At 42.6% G+C, this 20,687-nt stretch overlaps 1 protein-coding gene across 1 annotated transcript in view; it reads left to right on the forward strand.

Annotated features, from left to right (window-relative positions):
* The window catches only part of LOC104488993 (inositol 1,4,5-trisphosphate receptor type 2-like), a gene marked incomplete at both ends in the record, with an annotated part of 45,581 nt that overhangs the window by 19,138 nt on the left and 5,756 nt on the right, over positions 1–20,687 (forward strand). Inside the window, 9 exons of the mRNA XM_010131106.1 lie at positions 444–636; positions 3,358–3,483; positions 7,716–7,891; positions 9,126–9,290; positions 11,406–11,601; positions 13,628–13,720; positions 14,494–14,496; positions 17,485–17,612; positions 19,436–19,601. Coding sequence (XP_010129408.1) covers positions 444–636; positions 3,358–3,483; positions 7,716–7,891; positions 9,126–9,290; positions 11,406–11,601; positions 13,628–13,720; positions 14,494–14,496; positions 17,485–17,612; positions 19,436–19,601 — 1,246 coding nt within the window. The remainder of the gene's footprint in view (positions 1–443; positions 637–3,357; positions 3,484–7,715; positions 7,892–9,125; positions 9,291–11,405; positions 11,602–13,627; positions 13,721–14,493; positions 14,497–17,484; positions 17,613–19,435; positions 19,602–20,687) is intronic.

Below are 20,687 nucleotides of genomic sequence, written 5' to 3' on the forward strand. Positions count from 1 at the left end.
CCTGTTTGGCATTTCAAATGTCGTTCCCCTATATCAAGATACCTCATTTGTTTGATTTGAAAGTCAAATAGTGGGTTTTTTCCTCTGGTGGCTATGCAGAGATGTGGGTCCAGGAGTTTAAATGGTGAGTTTTCTACCCATTTCTGTATTTTTAGAAATGCAGAGTCTGTGATCAGAATGGGGAGGCAATTTTTAAGAGTACGTGGTGAGGTGGAATAAAATCGAACTCACTCACTGGTAACTTGGTTTAGGGAGGCTTTTGAAGATAGAAGAACAGTTTTACTTTGTTTTAGTCTTTATTGGTTCAACTTCATTGTAATGTTCAAATAATTTATACAATAATTTATAAATGAAAGGGGAGCTGCGAACAAAAATGGTTGTGACAAAATGGTTGGAAAGTCACTGGTCCTGGGAAAAAAAAAACATGTACTTTTTACTTATAGATTGTTCGCCACGATAGAACGATGGAACAGATCGTCTTCCCTGTCCCCAATATTTGTGGATTCCTCACTCGGGAATCCAAAAGTCGGGTATTCAATACAACAGAGAGAGATGAACAGGGGAGCAAGGTCAATGACTTTTTCCAGCAGTCAGAAGATCTGTACAACGAAATGAAATGGCAAAAGAAAATTAGGAGTAAGTATTGCAATTTCAAAAAATAGCTTAATTATGCTAAAACCCTGCTTTTAAGCCCTCAAATGCTTCATTTTAGTAATACACTTTTCTCTATTCACTCATATACTGCAACAGGCAAAACTGTTCAGGGCTTGAGAGTGTAGGTTAGCAGAGCACAGCTCAGCTGAGACACTTGCATGCAACCATAAAAGAGGCATAATACGAAGCACTTAGTCATCTAAGTAATGTGTTCAAGATGATATTTTGGACTCCAAAAGTTAAACTGAGGGATGGATAAACTGGGTGTAGTTCTACTAAACTCACTAAAGTTACACCTAATTAAGCCAAGGCCCTTAATATTTAAAAAAACACGTGTAGTTGCATATTTGAGATTCCTAAAAGGCCCCTAGAAAACTTGTAAATGTCATTTGCTGAAAAGCATCTCTCACCAGAACCTCAACTGCTTTATGTCTGCCCAACTCTCATGGCGTCCGTTCCCGTCTGACGGTTCACATCAGCCTCGTTTCACTAGGCTGCATTATGTCCCAGTCTGTTAGCCCATACTGGTGTACGTCCTGTGGTAGTGGGAGAGGCATATGTACCACCTTAAGCTGCTTCCAGGTCTGATGGGCACAGTCAAGATCATGGAGGAGAGATTAAAGCGGAGGTAAAAAGAGGAGGTGCAGTGAAGCCAAGCTCGGTATCTCGAGTTTCTTGTTTAGTTCACGGATGGGCATTACAGCCGCTGGCCCTCACCAGGAAGGGGGCTGCAGCTGATGTCCTGCGGACAGGAAGTTCCTACCGGCTTGGTCACTCTACCCTTAACTTCTGGAGCAGAGAATCAAGGCTGAAAACTAATTAAGAACCTTCGATATCCTTGACGGATAAGGAAGAAGGTTATATATCAATAACTACAAAAATACATGAGTGATCACTTCATTCACTGCTGAAGTGCAGATGCAGCTCACGGCTGATCCATTGATTAGGGGGGAAGTGAAAAACAGGATCTGTTCTCAGGGAAGCGGGGAGTTAGGATAGTCAAAACAGCATTGTTTAGTATTCATCCTTAACGTGATGGAACTACACATGCTGTTGCAGTTTGTATAAATGGCAATTCCCAGGCTATAATTTTCAGAGGCAGTAGTAAGTCTTCAGTGTGAAACCTATCGGCTCAGGTCCAGTTCCCTTGCTTACACTTTAAGAACTAGTCTGCAGTGATAAACTGACCAGAAGGGAAGTTGAAAAATAAATGATTCCAGAATAACACCCTACCTGCACAGTCTGTTTGGGAATAAAAGTCACTGTATTGTAGAAAAACTAATCCAGTGACAAGATCATGTCTATGGGTTTTGCTTAAGAAGCACAAATAAAAGAGCCCAACCCTACACGTAGATAGACCAGACTTGCCTAATGCTATAAGCAAAGAAAATTGGTTTATTTTTATTCAGAATAGAAATTCCTCAATTCTTTTCATTAGTGGAATGGCCTACAAGTCTTCATGTGTTTTTTTTATTTGGAAAGATAATACTCGCTGAGGCTTGGTCTAAGTGTCTGTTAGCATGCAGTCTTTGTTACTTAAATTGACAGATGTCATTTGCAGTGTCTCAAAATGCTTAAATCTCAGCAGTCAACAGCATAAGGTTATCACAGTGAAATCTGAATATTTACCTAATCACAGTGAAAGTCTGTTCAGACTGAAGCCCGAGACAGTCATGTGCAGTTGAGAAACATTCTGCTGTTCATAAGAAGTTAACTGGGAGCAAGCAAGTCAGGAATATGCTCTGTATACTGGCAAGAGATTCTCGGTACGTTAAAATCCGATAGGAATACATCATGTTTGAATAGATAAACATCTCTGGCTGAAGATTTTTTCACACAATTGCACACCGAATTGTGTTTTAAATGTTCATTTAAATACACTGTAGTGCAGTCATGTATATGAAGGACTTGCCTGGGTCTCTGATCTTGTTCCTAGCCTTTGTGCCGAATTGCTTATGTGACTCTGGACACAAAATCTTAACCCTGTTTTGTCCTATTTCCCTTTTTTAGTCTTTCCTAACTAGGTTATGGGTTCTTTGGGATATAGACTGTGTCTGTGTATTTGTATAGCACTTCACATATGGAGATTCTGGCTTCGTTGGAGTCCTTTTAAGCAGGAGTACAGAGCTGTTTGGCAGCAGACAACTTTGGGCATCTGAGGAAAATGCAGGAAATAGCTTTCACAGAGCCAAATCCCAGTAAGACCAAATTTTACCTGCTCACTAAAGTAGATCAAGATATATTTAGTTTCACAGGGGTAGGGAAAATACTGCAGTTCTGAAACCTTGCCTGTTCCATTGTTCTTTGAATAATGTCCTCAGTGTACTTGGTCCAAACGGGTCATCTGGATGACGCCTCAGTCTTCTGAATGACTGGCAAGCAAAGTGCTGAAATCTATTGCTCTACTTGATTTTGTGGCTCCATGCACAGGACTACAGTTTCACAGGCAGGCAGAAAGCCTCCTTTGCAAAAGATACAGTCCTAAAATCTTAGCAGAGGCATGACTGTTCTGGGATCTTGGGGTTAAAAGCTCTGCGTGAAACATTTTATGGCAAACCTATATTTAATATTTGTCTATTATAGTTACTTTTAAAGATCTGCATATTTTGCTTGTTAATCTGGATATTTTTAATTCCCTTGAGCCTGTTACTCAGTTCTGGCCTGTCTTCAATTCATTGATTGCTGCTCTTCTCCCCTTTCTAGATAATCCGCCCCTGTTTTGGTTCTCCAGACACATCTCTCTCTGGGGGAGCATCTCCTTCAACCTCGCTGTGTTCATCAATTTAGCAGTTGCTCTGTTCTACCCCTTTGGCGATGATGGAGATGAAGGCAAGTGGAGTTCGGTTTTATTTTTCCGTTTAGTCTTAGATGCTTTCAATTCTAGGGTAACAGTTACATATCCATAATTTATCAGCAGTCCTGGCTAAACGTGGAGGTCCCAGTTGACTGGAGGTTAGTGAATGTGGCACCCATCTACAAGAAGAGCCAAAAGGAGGATCCAGGGAACTGGACCTCCGAGTCTGATCTCAGTGCTGGGGGAGAGTCATGGAGCAGATCATCTTGAGTCCCATCACCTGGTGATCAGGCCCAGTCAGCATGGATTTATGAAAGGCAGGTCCTGCTTGACCAACTTGATCTCCTTCTGTGACAAGGTGACACGCTAAGTGGATGAGAGAAAGGCTGTGGCTATTGTCTACTGAAACTTTAGTAAAGCCTTTAACGCTGTTTCCCACAGCATTCTCCTGCAGAAACTGGCTGCTTGTGGCTTGGATGGACGTACTCTTCTCTGGATAAAAACCTGGCTGGATGGCCAGGCCCAGAGAGTGGTGGGGAATGGAGTAAAATCTAGTCAGCCACAAGTGGTTTCCCCAGGGCTCAGTACTGGGGCCCGTTCTCTTTAATACCGTTATCAATGATCTGGACAAGGGAATCAAGTGCACCCTCAGTAAGTTTGCAGACAACACTAAGTTAGACAGGAGTATGGATCTGCTTGAAGGTCGGGAGCCTTTACAAGAGGGATCTGGATAGGCTGGACTGATGGGCTGAGGCCAATTTATGAGGTTCAACAAGGCCAAGTGCCAGGTCCTGCACTTGGGTCACAACAACCCCCTGCAGCGCTACAGGCTTGGGGAAAAGTGCCTGGAAAGCTGCCCAGTGGGAAAGGAGCTGGAGGTGTTGGCTGACAGACGACTGACCATGAGCCAGCAGTGTGCCCAGGTGGCCAAGAAGGCCAATGACATCCTGGCTTGTGTCAGAAACACTGTGGCCAGGCAGTGATTGACCCCCTGTCCTCAGCACTGGTGAGGCTGTGCCTTGAAGACCGTGTCCAGTTTTGGGCCCCTCACTACAAGAAGGACATTGAGGTGCTGGAGTGTGTCCAGAGAAGGGCAACGAAGCTGGTGAAGGGTCTGGAGAGCAAGTCTTAGGAGGAGCAGCTGAAGGAACTGGCGTTGTTTAATCCACCAAGTAAGGTTTAGATTGGATATTAGGAAAAATTTCTTTCCGGAAGGATTGTGAAGCATTGGACCAGGCTGCCCAGGGCAGTGGTGGAATCATCATCCCTGGAGGTTTTTAGGAGTCATACGGATGTGGTGCTGAGGTGAGGTGGCTTAGTGATAACCTGGCAGTGCAGGGTGAATGGTTGGACTCCGTGATCTTAAAGGTCTCTTCCACCCAAAACGATTCTGATTCTGTGGTAAAACTACATTATGCTCATATCTGCAGAACCATTTAGTAACTTCTAAGTAGTACCAGATGTCTAAAGTTTGGTAGTTGATCTCTGTTTCACTTGTCCCATGCAATGTGAAGTAAAATGGACGGAACATAGCTGCCAAGCCAAAGATTATCTAGACGATCGGAGCTAATTCTTTTTTATTTATATCGCCATATTGCAGTGTACTACGTCACAGAATCAGTTACAGCTTCTGAGCTGAAGAGGGATTTCTGGCAGCAGAGGGACAGAGATTCCTTAAAACTGGCTAAATTGAATGGCTTACAGGCTTAAAAACATAGAGAATAGAAGGGTTTGAAATCTACTTGTTGCCTTTTTAAATTTCTGGTAGTTTGTGTCCAGTGCAGTCAGTAAAGAGACTGAAAGTCACCTCTGACCGATGACGTGTGAACTGGACTGCTGGGAGCAGTCCAGCTTCTGGTAGATACACATGCTTTTCACAAACGCTGAAGCTGTCACCAGCAAGCGTTCCTGGGGCTGGCTGAGCAGAAAGGCAGCAGATTGTCGGGGAGCCCACGTCGCCTTTGCGCTCTGCAGGGCGGTCTCTGCAGGTCGCAGCACAGACGTCTGCGCAGTCTCACACAGCAGAGTTTGCAGGGCTGTGCTGTGTAAAAGGGAAGCATTTGTACTCGGTACTTTGCTGTTTGTAAACTGAAGAGTCACTTAGTGTGCACACGTGTTAGAGCAAGATGAGGGGAAAAATAGTTAAAAATAAACCTTTTAGGCTACTAAATGTTAGCTGATTATATTCATGGGAAATCCTCTGGTCTCTAATCATTATCTATTAACACCTGCTTTAAACTGCATGTTTATATAGTATTGGTTTGAGTGGTCCCAAAATCCAGTGATTTCAGTGATAGCACCTTTCAGGATTTCAGCTGCCATTGCTGGTAAAAGCAAAAGCAATTCCTGAGCAATAAACAGGTGTGGCCAAATGGGATTAGCAGTCGTGAGGCAGCCTCCTTACTTCCAGCCTCCCCCTCCACCAAAGCCTGGTATCACAGCTGGAGTTTGTCTCCCAATTTTCCCCTTTACCTTGTGTAAATCCCCCAATACTCAGATGTCTGAGGTGCTTGGGCTGATCTAATCATCCCAGGAATGCTGCCTTTTGGTAGATTTCTGCAGTTTTTACATCACATGACGTAAGCAAATTGTGCTCCAGATGAGAACTCCTTGCCCCCTGTGTGTATCTGCACGCAGAATCCTGGAATCGTCTGGCTGGAAGATACCTTTAAGATCATCAAGTCCAGCCGTTCCCTCTGCACTGCCAGGGTCCCTAAACCATGTCCCTTAGTGCCACATCCACACGTCTCTTATTAAACATCTCCAGGGATGGGGACTCCACCAGCTCCCTGGGCAGCCTGTTCCAGTGCTTCACAACCCTCTCCTGTGATGTGAAATTGTTTGACCTGCGGTAGGGAAGAAGGAAAAATAATTTGTTAAAGAAACACTGAGAAGTCCAGCCGTTCCCTCTGCACTGCCAGGGTCCCTAAACCATGTCCCTTAGTGCCACATCCACACGTCTCTTATTAAACATCTCCAGGGATGGGGACTCCACCAGCTCCCTGGGCAGCCTGTTCCAGTGCTTCACAACCCTCTCCTGTGATGTGAAATTGTTTGACCTGCGGTAGGGAAGAAGGAAAAATAATTTGTTAAAGAAACACTGAGTGCCTTGGCCTCACCTTTCAGATCCACTTGGAATTTATTTTCTAGGATACATTAAAAGTTTCCAAATGTTGTTGGCAAAGAAACTGACAGAGCTGACCCTGAAGCTCCTGCCGAGGCTGTAAACACTCCCGAACCTTGGAGAAGTTCGGGTACCATCTCAATGCTGAGGCTAGGGCCTCATCTCCTTGTTTCCTGATCCCACTGAAGCTGCTCAGCTGTGTATCTGTTGCCAAAGAAATAGCATGATTTCTGTTGTGAGTCTAGCCACATTTCTGTTCCCTGTCCCCCAGTCACTGACCTCTCAGTTCATCTGATAACAGTAGAAGTCAGTGTACAAGCATGACAGTGCCTGTGATCTGAATGTGCTTTTTATATCACAGCAACATGGTGTGTTTCCAGGGCTTTAAGCCTGGAGAGAGAGGAGAATAGGGGCATCGCTCAAAGCTCGGGGAGAGCCTGAAGCCAGCATCTTGCAGAGCAGCAAGGGGACTGACTCTGAAGGCAGAGGCTCGTGTGCCTGCAGGAGCTCAACAAGACCAGGGACCCAGCACCTCCCCGGAAGCAGGGCATGGCTATCCAGCTGCTCTCGGCAGTGCAGATGATGCCTGTTCCTGCCAAAGTCCCTGTGGCTGCCTCTCACTGCAGCAAGTGCCTTTCTCCCGTGCAGAGGCAGCGGCTTCTGATGAACACCTGCAGCCTTTCAGAAGAAAGCTGCTTGTCTAAAACTGGGGCACTTCAGTGCTGTTGGGGATTGAAACGTGACACTGCAGCATGGTGCCACTTGCTGCACCTCCCCAAGGACGTGCTATTTCTGTAGCTGAGCAATCATGGAATTAGACCGGAGGAGCCCTAATGATCCCTGCAGAAGGGAGCTGATTAGTAGCTTGCTCCAGAAGGGTAACACGTTTCACCCCTGAGCACTCCTTGGATTTTAATGGAAATTTCATTTACTGGTTTTATTATTCCCAGTGCAAAAATCAACAATACTATGATGATAACTCTTGCTGCAGTGAGGGCAAGTTATGCTCAGCAGTTGTGATACGTGAATGACACTATTTGTTAGCTATATTGGCAAAGAAGTTGATCTTGTGGATCTGTTTCTTGGTGAAAAATGCAGTCTCCAAAGATCCCTTTCTCAAATCTCCCTTTCTCCTCTATACAGGCACGCTCTCTCCATTGTTCTCGGTCATCCTTTGGATAGCAGTGACGTTTTGTACAGCAATGCTGTTTTTCATCTCCAAGCCTGTTGGTATTCGACCCTTTTTGGTATCCGTTATTCTCAGGTCTATATATACTATAGGGCTCGGTCCTACCTTGATACTTCTTGGTGCTGCTAATGTAAGTACTTAAAATGCAAGCAGAATTTCCCTTTCAGCAGAAGCAGAGATATTAAGGGTCTCCTATTAAGAAAGCCCTTGATTAGAGCTCTGCGAAGAACTTCTTTTTCTGGTTCACTGGTTAAGCCAAAAAAATGAATCATTTCCAGTCATCCTGAAACAATAGTATCAGCAAAGTGGGAAGCTATGAAAAAACCTGGTTTGGTTTTGTGCATATGCAAATATTTTAAAAATAAACCCAATATGAAATGTAAAGAAATATTGGTGAATAAAAGCAGTGAAATCTAGTTTCTCACATTAAGAGAATAATTTTCTCTAGTAATACACTCAGCAATATTGACACAAATTCGGGGCATGTTTCTGTGAACTTCAATGTATTTTTAAGAAGAAAAAGTTTTCAAAATTAACAGCCTTCTGCCAGATCCCTTAACTTAGACGTGAATAAGTTTACATGTTTACTGAGCTTGGTAAGATAGAAAATCATGCTCATAATCATCTGTTTAGATTTCTGCTTGACTGCTACAGCTCTAACTCACCTTAGCAGAAAGCATTGGCGATTTGCCACCAGTTCTTGGAGGATTCACATACTTAAAACTACACAGACGTGTAATCAAAGGTAAAGCAAGTAAGCAGTGCCCGCCCGTGTTAAATCTGTGAAAGAAAAAACCACACTGAGTCCTCACTGCATGTTCTGAACTGCCAAACAGACCAGGCAGGCAAAGCTCAGCAGCCACAGAGAATCTGATGTCGTTGCTTAAATGCCCACAATATTTATTTATTTATTTATTTTAGGCATTTTATATTGAAAAAGCACAATCTGAAGGAAATAGTTGATGAACTGTCTGTTACATTAGTGTTGTTCTTGTTGTAGTAGCATGCCTATCTGCTCTTACGTAGTCTTGGGTCTAAACTCAGAATTGTTAGGAATTCACTCTCCAGTTGGTTTTTTGAATTATTTATGCCATTAATCCTGCCCTATCTACTCACTAATGTAATAGAAACAAACCACAATGTAATAAATAAATAAACCACAATGTAATAGAAATAAACCACAACGCACTTAACTCTCATGGGCTTATTCCCCATCTACCCTGGGAGCTGCATTTGTCTCATCTCACTCCAGCTACGTAAAAGTTGTGCGTTTAGTCAAAGCAACCTGTCTAGATTTTTTTGTGCGCTACAGCAATGCAGGATTTTTCTGACGGAATAAACCTAGCCTTTGTTCCCCCCCACAGCTTTGTAACAAAATAGTGTTTCTGGTGAGCTTTGTTGGGAACCGTGGAACTTTCACCCGTGGCTACAGAGCAGTCGTCATGGACATGGCTTTTCTCTATCATGTAGCGTATGTCCTGGTCTGCATGCTGGGCCTCTGCGTGCACGAATTCTTCTACAGTTTCCTGGTAAGTATGTGCTTCTGTGGAGGGGAAAATTTTGCAAAAATAGCAAATACCGTTACCCGTTACCGTTCTTCCATTTCTTTCTGACAATCACACCAAATCCTCTGTATTTTTAGCATGCCATTGTGTTGCTGCCCCTTAGGAGTTGCTGTTTTCATTAGAACCTGTTTCTGTTAGGGCTTATTTTATCTGGTTTAGAGCTTTCCAGACGGTCATCATATAGTCTGCTCCTTTCTCCCACCCTTCACCAGCATACATATATTCGGTGTCCATTCTTCCTGTATCTTGAGGAAGTCATAATCTCTCTGGGACAGGAATTGTCCACTGGTGTGTGCATCATACCTATACCAAAGGATACCATTCCTCAGTTCATTTTGCAGCCCTAATAAAATAAATTTAGAAAAAATTACTTGGGAAACAGAGTTGGCACGCTTCTGGTGTAGCAGACAGATTAATCACTTTAAATGTATCCCACTTTTTTTTTCTTTTGTTGCCGTTACCCAAACGGAATGCCTTTTTATAATATGGTACAGGTGCAATGAAAATGAATCGTACAAAGTTATGCTATACTCAGCTAACTGCTCCCTTCATGCTGAATAGCAGTAAAAGGTGTTTCACTGCTCTTGTTTTCTAATCCTTTTTCTTTATACTGGAACATGTGAAGCTTGTAGGGAGACTGGCTTGCTTGTGGTCATTTGCATGGGTTCACTTGTCTGTTAGTTCACTGAATAGCAGTGAACTCCCAGCATTTCACCGAGGTGCGTTAAGCACACTAAAATTTCCAGGGTTCAGTCCTTACTCTGGTAGAACTCCTCTTGAAGTCAGTTTTTCCAGATGTTGACATGAAAGTCAGCTTCAGAGTTTGGGCAGATTTCAGAAGAGTCAAGATTTAGTGGCTGTAACTGCAGGACCGTTTTCAAATGGATTTAACTCTCCTGCATAAAAATACACAGCAAATTATCTGTTATTTCTTCAGTGAGTAAGGTGATCCTACATTAAAACACTTTCCAAAGTGCCAAGTAGTTTAAGAAACATTTTACGTACTTACTTTTTTCAGTTTCTACTATTGACCAATGTCCATGATTCATGGATATTGTAATTGTCAGGTTCCCAAGTTTCTTCCAGGTGTATATTCTAAACACTAATATTTGTTCCTCATTTTAAGCCTTGTCTTGTATGCAATGCATGATACCTGTCTTCCCTTTGTTATTAATCCTTTCACAAGGCTTTAATTTCAGATCTTGTGAATTGTAGCTAATACGTTCTTCTGTGGGCCATTTTGATAAATCATAGTGTGTCACTTTGTACCTGTAATCTGAGGTTTTCAAAGTGGCAATACATACATTGTAGATAAAGTCCAAAGCACTACAGAGCATCAATAGAATTGTAAGAGGGGGAAAAAGTTACCGTCTTACTGTTTCTTGCAAAGATCTTCTCCCATTTAATTGCTGGTTTAGGCCTTTGACATTTAAAGCAATATTATCTTAATGTATACTTTTCTTTGAAGTTAAATACCAGGAAAGCCTATAGTACAGGGTAAAGAAGAATGGAAGTTTCTAGTTTTATACAAACAGTGCAATGAATTTAACTTTGTCCTAAAGAGAGGTGGCCCTGATCCTTGTACATGAGTGACTTTTAAATACTGCCATCAGCTCAAAGAAACAGTTTACAGACGTGTAAACATTTATGTGCATGAGTGCATTTTTAGTTGCAGCCCGTGCGTGTTTATTAGATGGGAGTTAACAAGAAAAAATGATTTGTAGATGTAGATCCATAGTATGAAGACACTTTTGTTTTTAATCTGCCCTGGTTTTGATCATGGAGAAACAATGGGTCTTGTTTGTAAGCATTGCCCATATCTGGATCAGGCTCATATACACTTTGTGACTTAGGATTTTGCTATAATTTAGCTTAACATGTAAAGTTCTGTCCCAGATTTTCTCCTCCTAATTAGCACGCTCTGCTTCTACTGAAATCAATGTGAACTGTGTGTTCAGGAAGCTGTGGGTTTAGAACGTGGCTGGCTGTATGTTTCAGCAGTTCAGATTGGTTTCCCATGTACCATCTCTGTATTGCCTCGTTTGTATTCATTTTTCCTCTACTCTGTGCTTTCCCCAGCTGTTTGATCTGGTGTACAGAGAAGAGACATTGCTAAACGTGATAAAAAGCGTTACTCGGAATGGTCGTTCCATTATCCTCACTGCAGTTCTCGCACTCATCCTGGTGTATCTCTTCTCCATCATTGGGTTCCTCTTCTTGAAAGATGACTTTATCATGGAAGTTGACAGGTTGAAAATCAGGACCCCTGTGGCAGGTATTTTTTTTTATATTACAGTTTGTTTCTAACATACACCTTTCCTGTCTGCCTAACCTAACTTTCATCTAAGGAAATTAAATGTCTTTACTTGTACCTGTGAGAGCAGAACTAGTTCCACACACCTTACAATTCAGTTAAGCTTCTGGGTAAAATTTAACGTGTATAGGGTTGTTTTAGACTAGCCTTTCCTGTTGAAATACTAAAATCTAACACTCACATTTGATTTATTATGTTTTCTTTTTGAACTTGAGCTAATTTAAAAAAAAAACCCAAACAACCCGAATCTATATTTCTGAAGTATTTGGAAGATCAACTCAAAGTGAATTCACCTTAAAAGCAACTTATACTCTATGAGGCATGGGATCTTAACACGTTCGGTAGATGTATTCACTCGATTACTTTTTAAGCTTCATCCAGCAGACATTTATTACAGAGTCCACACTTCTACTGATAGGAGGTTTCCTGGAGCGTCTTTTAAATTCAGTGTGTATTTTGTGAACATCGCCATTAGTATGTAATCCTGGCTTCAATAAAATCATTGGGATATTCTTAACCGTTTTTAAAAAGGCCAGGCTTTCCGCTTTCTGAAACGAGAGATTTTACCAGTGCCATTAGAGAGCTATAACCTTGCTTTGCCTCAAAACAGCCAGGTCTGGTCTGTTGAGATTGTTGTACGTGCTGCCCACCAGCCTGCTGGGATCACAGGCAGAGAAGTAACTGTCTGCGTTGAAATACGTAAGAATACCTTGGGATTGAATTCCTGGAGGCGTGGTTTTTCCCAAATGCTGAGCTCTTCAGATCCATACACAAGCACAGAACAACTAGAGGAATCCACCCTGGACCGTGTGCACTTCGTGTTGGCCAGCCTTCTCCGAAATTTGTTATTTCAGGATCTAAAGCACATCCAAGTCATTCCAGACTCATGGGCATGGTGCACTCATGTAGCTCTTTTGATACCATATGGAAAAAAAGGAACCTAACAGATTTCTTTAACGCACCTTGCTTTTTTGCCTCTGATCATCTGAAAAGGGCTAAATTGGCTTGTATTTGACTGACCATTCATTTTTGGGACAGAACTTGCGGTGTGAAGTTTCACTTTGAAAGGTAATTGTGACCAGAAGAATGGATGCAAGGCTGCAGACAGCACCCACGTGGGCCTCTGTGTTTGTGTTTCTTCCGCTGGGTTCTTGGAGATTTTTGTGGTGTGGGTATATTCCTGTTGGCTTTATACATTGCCATTCCACATCAAAAACTCGTCAAGAAAATATGCTGAATATGTATTATGGAACTTCATGCATTCCAAGATATGTGCTTTAATTTTTTTCTTTATAAAGTAGCACAGAGAGTCAGAGCAGATGATTCCTGTGTTACTCAGGTTAATTTTGTACGATTATGCCTTGCTTTTCTTTCTCCTTAAACCTTTTTTTATTTCTGATTTGAAATGAAAAAAGTTGTTGAAGATGCATAAGATAAAATTGGTTTGATAAAATCAAGCTGATGTACACATTTACCCACTTTGGAAATGTTAAATTAGTGTTTTACACAAACCCATACGTATTTACAAATGAGTACCAAACTATGTTTGTAATCCTTGAAAACTCTTAAATATTCTACGTTCAGGATAACTGAACATCAGCTTCATGTCCTTCTTGTCAGCTTTTGTGAATAATTTATCTAGTGGTTTTAAAACTGACATTATTTTCATATCTGACAGTTGTTTCTTGCTTTGAATATATTTTGTTCCAACCAGAAGTAGCAGCATTTGATGTAGATTCATTAGTTTCGGGAGATGAAATGGGAATAACTGTGATACACAGTAAATATAAAGCTGTGGGTGTTTTCCTTGTGATTGCTTTGAGCTGTTGAGGCAGGCTGTTCGAGGAAGGAGGAAGCGGTGATAGAGTTTGTTCTGCTTTTTCTTCTCAACTTCCCAACTCAGTGATTCACTTCTAGAAAATAATGATTTAAAGCTTTCTATCGATGTACTATCTGTCTTTTTGTCAATATCCTGCTTTTTCCACAGGTGTTGCTGAAGTCCCCACTACAACCCTCACATCAGTGATGGGAGCCTGTGCAAAAGAGAACTGTTCCACAAGCATCCCACTTATTAACCCAGGTCAGTGCGAAAGCTCCCCCAGGCTGATGATCAGCTGGAACGGAGGGATTTGTCCAATTGCAGAGACTTCTGGGTGAAGTGATGATCAGAAGTGCTCAACTTCTGCAAGGCTCGGAGCTTAGCTGGCAACTTGCCTTTAATGCGAGCACTTCCCACACCTGATTTTCAGTTGTACCGACATGAGTATTGTTAAAAGAGCTTGCCGATTCATTATGCCTGAACGTGCAGGTTGCTGCTTTGCTGAGAGAAAAGGCTTGCTGCTTGATTGCATCATGTGCGCTTGCACATACTCGCTGAGCCACCGTTAGAGCCACTTAGGGCCACAGAAGTTGATTTTAATGATGTAGCATATACCAGGAAGCTTTTCTGTATACTTCTTACATGCATCTAGGCCAAGGTTGTGGTGTAGCCAGGAGAACTAAGAGCCCAGATCCAGGATCAAGTTACTGTGTCTTAACCAGTTAGTGAGGCTCAGCTAAGCACCGGCAGCAGGCCAGCTCTGCGTTCTGAGCGTGTGGCAGATTCCAGGAAGTGCAGACTGTTGCAAGCCTTTCTTGCGGCAGATTAGTTGCTTTGTACTTTCGGCAAGTGAGGAGCTTAATTGCTCTGATTCAGCAAACGAGTCCACCTGGCTTTTCTTTGATATCTCCGTTACGAAACTGTCATGTCTGTATGTCAGAAGGACCCTGCCACTTTAAATATGCTCAGTTAAAGTAAAAGGTTTGACCAGTGGCTCCTTCTAGGGCAGTTACCAGATACCAATTACCAGATAGCGGGTAAGAAGATAATTTTGCCTAGGTCAAACTGGCAGCGTGCTTCACCCGCTTCTGTGGGCTACAGGGTCACTCGGGAGTTTCATCGGCCAAATGTGCTGCTAGATGGGGACCTTTGGTGGTGCTGCTTTGTCCTCCTACTCTCTTCCTGTGACACAGTCTAGGTATGGTGGTTTGTCTTGCACTGCAGATGGTGAGTTTGTTGTGGCCTTTGCAGTGTGGGTGTGTGCCCAGTGTATGGTCAGATTAAAGATACTTATTGCAACAGTCGCCTGTGGTTGTTGGGGGCTGAAACTGAGGACGTAAGTGGTCCCTTTTTATCTTGCGCTCCAGTATAATGCTGTTTCACATACTTTATTCTTCCACTACTAATTTTTGAATTTTTGGGATCGAGGGTTTCAGAGAGAGGGCTGTACAAGTAGACTGTTTTGCCCCAGATAGTGTGTAAACAGACCTCATGAACAACATGGGAAGGTGTCTGACTGTGTGATTAGATAGAGAAAACAGTCTAAGAGCTATTGGCAAAGATGCTGCATTCAAAAAGTAATCAGTCAGTCAAAAGAGAAGCAGTACAGCTTTTGCCAAGCTCTTCAAATGATAGAAATCTCACATTTCTTATTATTTGGATACGGTTTCTTAAAATTGAGATAATAATGAAAGGAGGCTATACCAAACATCTCAGGGAAGTGTAATTTATCAGTAACAGTGCAACGCTCAGCAAGAACAGTTTTGCTCATCTTAGCAGTGCATCACCTGTCAAAAAGCATTTCTGTCGTCTTCTAGGACAGATCTCCCTTCTGGAAAAAAACATGAGCTCGGTGGAATGCAGAGGCCTGAGATTTGCTGGGTTTCATATTGCAGCAGCATGAAGTTGTCCACAGTCTGTAGGAAACATAAAACATCCTCAATGGGATCACCAGGGCAAAGCAACTAGGGCAGAACATGTGCTCGTAGGGTTATCCGGGTGCCAATTTGAAGGTAGTTCTTGTTGCTCCGGGTCTGGGAGTCGAAGAAGGGAAGACACCTGGGTGTCTGTACACCCCCCATAGCCTGCATTACCGCATTACTGGAGGTTTCTGCCAACCGACCGCTGTCTGCTCTCTGATCCTCTGGCAAAGAGCAGCCTGAGCTTGCTCTTCCACGTGTTGTAAGATCTGCCAGTCAGCTGATGAGTGGCACCTTGTGTCTCTTTGAAGCATGGACTTGCTCTGAGTTTGCATCTTGAAAGACGTGGAGAGTTGTGAGCTAGGGTTTCCAGCAGATAACTTCCTCTGGTGTTGCAGTTTCCAGTTTGTAGCCCTGGTTTGTAGCCCACCAGAATCTGACTACCTGCTGTTCCCATCACCTGACTCTAATCTTCTGAACAATGAAAATTTTCTTCTGTAGCTGCCTAAATGAAGTAGAAGCTGTGGCTTATATAAAAGTTTTTAATTTGTCTTGTGGATGGTCATCTTCTCAAGCATAAGTATTGGCTCCAAAAATAAAAATGATGGGGTAATGTTTGGAAGGAGGAAATAAAGGCAGGGTACAGAAGCAGAGGTGAATTGGTATGAGTTAAGATCACACTGCTGGTAAAAAATTTCCAGATGTAACAGAGAAAAAAAGGTTTTATTGTTTCAATCCTTTCAGTTTCAATATTTATGCATTTTTAAAAAAATCTTGGAGTTATTAGTGGAAGACTGTAATGACCGTATAGTTTAACAGGGAAGTCTATCTTAATGTCTGCTTTTGCTTTTCTTTTTACTCAGAGTTCCTTAAATCAGGAGTCATTTCTCATTTAATTTACTTGCATAGTAAAAGCAGTGGTGGCAAAAGCAGCAGATACTAGCTCCGTTCTGCAAATACCAGTTGTGATGCATACATCACTATTTAGGATCCCATATTTTAAATTCAAATTTCTTGTCTCTAATGCGAGTGCTTTCAGTCAGTTCAATTTATCAAAGTCTGTCTCAGTGCCCCAGATGTGGTGGATTGAAGCTGATAAATATGCTTTTCAGTTAACTATCACAGCAGGTTGTTGTTATTTATTAAACTATATTACAATAAGTGCACGGAGCTAGCCAAGTGAGAATCACTGCCTTCACCGCTTAAGCAAATGTATTCCTAAAGAGAAGAGAAGGCAGGAGAAACAGCAGTCACAATCCTGACCCCTCAGTGCAAGCCAGCAGGACGCAGGGAGTAACTCAAGCAGGACTGTTCAAAAGGAGGCTGTTGATGCAGCCGCAGCACGGGGGTGAGTGCGTGGCTGGAAGGAATTCTGGCTGGGGCAGATGAAATCCCCCCAGGGACTGGTGTTCCAGCCCAGCTCTTCTGCACGTTTAAATATCTCCTCCACAATAGTACCCTCTGTGGCTCGGCCAAAAGCACACAACAGCTCTGCAGCAGAGATAAGAATAGAATCACAATTTCCAAGCTGAGGTCAGGGAGAGTCTTTCATTAAACATCTCTCAGACCTGCACTTGGAGTTGTGTGCTAGTGGAAAGATCGTGGACAGATCTACTCAGATAGAAGCCAGCCCCTCCGTAGTATTTCGAACTGCTAACATGACTTGGCTTGTACGTGAGTAGGTAGAGGAGTGATTTCACAGGAAGACAATCCTTTTACAAATGTGCTTCTAATTTTGTGTTTATACTGCCTCTCCTCTGTGTGTCAGCTGCGCACTCAGGAGGCCCGCTGAAAAAGCAGTCCTACTGAAACCCGTGGGAGTACTTGCAAGGAGAAGAGGTACCTCCACGAATAGAGATGGCAGCTCCAGGCCATTAACAGAGTTACTGGTGAGAGAGCTGCTTGGGGTTTCTCTGTCTTTCCAAGCTGGGTATGCCTGATGTGCCTAATGATGTCACCAGCAGCAATGAGCAAATGGATAGGGATAATCCGTGAAATTCTAGCTGAAGAATACGAAAGGCAGATGTGTATCGCAGTTGCTTTCCCTGATACAGTATTGTGGTTTAGCTGATCAGTGATTGTTTGATGCCAATCTCCCATTTGCAGGTGAAGAGGAGGAAGATGGAATAGAAAGGACCTGTGACACCCTGCTCATGTGCATTGTGACTGTACTAAACCAAGGCCTGCGAAATGGTGGTGGTGTGGGAGACGTGCTCAGAAAGCCTTCCAAAGATGTAAGTGTTTTGGCTGAGGAAATGCATTACATGTGCGTCTCGTGATTGCCAGTCAGTTTTTGGAGGTTACAGACAATATTTGTATCTAGTCTGTTCTGATGTCACACATTGATTTATCTGTGTAATTTTTACATCCCAGATGGGATTTTTAATAGGAAGAGCTAAGCCTGGTGTGACGATGGTACTTGAAGAGAGGAACTCTTGGTAGCAGTTTATCCCTTCTGGAAAACTGGAGGATGTTGTAACCTTACAAGCACTGCTAAGAAATGTTGCCCATTTGGATCATCTTCTCTTACTCTAGGAATTATAGATGCAAACTTCTGAAAGGAGTTTATTAATGAGTGTATGTCAAGACTCTGCACTATAGTACATAAAGTGTATTTTTAGCTGAAATTCAGCGTGGCATGTGCCCTGGAATAGGTCCTATTGTTTACTTGTATTCAACTAGCATTGAAGTCAAAACAGGATTTCATATCTCACAGTATATTTCCTCCTCCTGAAGTTTCCTCCAAACTTCAATTCCTTTAAGGACTACTCTTAATATTTGGTTGGTTATATGCATTTTTATTTCAGTTCAAAAAAACCATCATAAATAAAGGCAATCTGGCAGCACTTTGCTTGGTGAATGACACCATAACACGAGGATTAAATTCACAAGTAGAATCTCACCAGGGCTTGCAAGAGTTCAGAGACAAATAGCTCATATCTGGATGGAAGAGGTCCTTGTGCTGGTAGTAGGAATCTAGGTCCTAGCTTATAGACTGGGAGGTTCTACAGGAACCATAGTCCATCCCCATGAAGTCTGTAAATACTTACAGACTTTGAAAATGACCCTTACCACTTAGCAGTTGTTTAACGCTAACTACATTAAAGCACTTCACAAAGGGTAGCGCTATTATCCCAATGAATGTGTGGGAAATGGAGAAAGTCAGGGAATTCTGAGTCAGTGTCATGGTGAAGAAAAGGATTTGGGGTTTATGTACAGAGTGTCATCTCCTGTTTGCCACAGAACAGCTTAGCTATTGTTAGAGGTGTCAGTGGGAGTCCAGCCTTTGCAAGAAGGAAAGTAGCTAAGAACAAGAGTGTGATGAAGCTGCTTTAGCAGGGAGGTTGGACTAAATGATCTCCAGAGGTCCCTTCCAGCCCCTGCCGTTCTGTGACATGGGGAATATGAGGACTTGATGTGTGTGTGCATGCTAGTGTATGTCTGTATGTGTATACACATGCACATGTCATGTTGTCGAAAGACACCTGCTTGGCCCGTCTGCTCTGGGTGAACTTACAGCCATGTGACTGTATTAACACAGTGCTAAAACAAGCCCTGCTTGAGCACAGACTGTAGTAGCCTTGGCTTCATGCAAGCAAACACTTGGTTTCCAGTCATTTGACTTGAAAACATGGCATCCGTCTGGAGGATCACCCCCAGACACTCTGTAAGCGTAGCCCTGTGTGCCACAAGGCAGAGTTGAGAAGAACAGTGGTTGCTCTCAGTGGGTACTAGAAACCACAACCCCCTGCTCCTGCGCTGGCAGGGTGATCACCTTCAGCTGAGCGCTAGACTGACGCATCCAGGACACAAGCTAGTCTGCTCTTAACGCTGTGTGAGGCAAGGTAAAGGACAACAGGGGTCCTGGAGTGATAAGAGCGCACGGAGCCAAGTCTTCACTTAGTCACATAGGTAGTTCCTCTCTATTTCTGTGAGTAAGGCTGGCAGAATTCGGCTTATGAAAAGAAAGCTTTGCTTGAGCAAATGTGAAAATGTTGCTTAATATTTTAGAGGTGTGCTATTTTTATATCCTATTGCAACCTTATTATTGTTTCAGGAGCCGTTGTTTGCTGCGCGAGTTGTTTATGATCTTCTGTTTTACTTCATTGTCATAATTATTGTTTTAAACCTCATCTTTGGAGTCATCATTGATACATTTGCTGATCTCAGGAGCGAAAAGCAGAAAAAGGAGGAAATACTAAAGACAACCTGCTTCATCTGTGGTAGGTGTTACTGATCTATTGAGACGTTTAATGGGGAAAGTAAAATGAAGTATTCATCAATAAATAAAGCATGACCTAAGGGGTGATTTTCTTCTGCAAGGAAAGTCTGTAAAAATGTCAGAGTTTGGTTCCAAATTTATTCCCTCTCAGTTGGAAACAGATTTGGTTTAGGAGTCAAAAGCTAGCTTTGCTGAGAGGTGGCTTCACAGTCTTCACCCGGGATCTGAGGGAACAGAGCTGTGTCTCACACTTGCATCATTAGCACTAATGGAAAATGGTGCAGCTGCTGACTTTTTTTCACAGTGTATGATACAGATGAAAATACAGCTTGCAATTTCATGACACAGTGGATTCCAGAAGGGTAAGAACGGAAAAATCTGCCTGTTTCAGAAGGTGATATGAAGCAGGGAACAAAACAGTTAAATGAAAGTTATTCCTGCAAAACCCACTGATAAATCGCTTTTATTTTGAGGTTCGCTCACAAAGAAGGGCAGACCTTCACTCCCCTAGGGGACTTTAGAAATACCTTCTTATTTTGTCGGCTGGGTGTTGTTTCCGTGGTTGTACTGGCAGCGATGAATGTTGTGCGGAGCACAATGGCTTTAGAATCTGTGGAAGGCTCCACCAGAGGTCCAGGGAGGAAAGCCGTAATATGGAGGCAAACATTTGTGAATCCCGTCCTTCCTCACCACGGTATTCCTTTTCAGAGATTTGACCCATTACAGGAAAGAAATAAAAATTTCTTAGGACTACAGCTACATAAAGGCTGTGTGACTACAAAGCTACAGAGACTTACCCTCTCCGCTGGGTTTAGGCACACAAACAATCCCAGTGCTGCTGAAGTGGAACGATTCACATGCTTGATGCTGAGCGTGTGCATAAATCTTTGCAAGATCAGGACCTAGGCTGCATGCTGTGTGCTTACCAGCGTAGCTTTAGAAAGAATCAGAGCCAGCAATTCTAATGCACTTTATAGTCCTCAGCATAGAAGGCACGGTAAAACTAACAAAATTATTATATTGTTGTTAAGAGGAAATGTCACAAAAGAGAATAAACACTGCACTGAAATAATACTCTCAGGAATGC

This window comes from Buceros rhinoceros, unplaced genomic scaffold (assembly GCF_000710305.1).
Source record: "Buceros rhinoceros silvestris isolate BGI_N320 unplaced genomic scaffold, ASM71030v1 scaffold14632, whole genome shotgun sequence".
NCBI lineage: Eukaryota > Metazoa > Chordata > Aves > Bucerotiformes > Bucerotidae > Buceros > Buceros rhinoceros.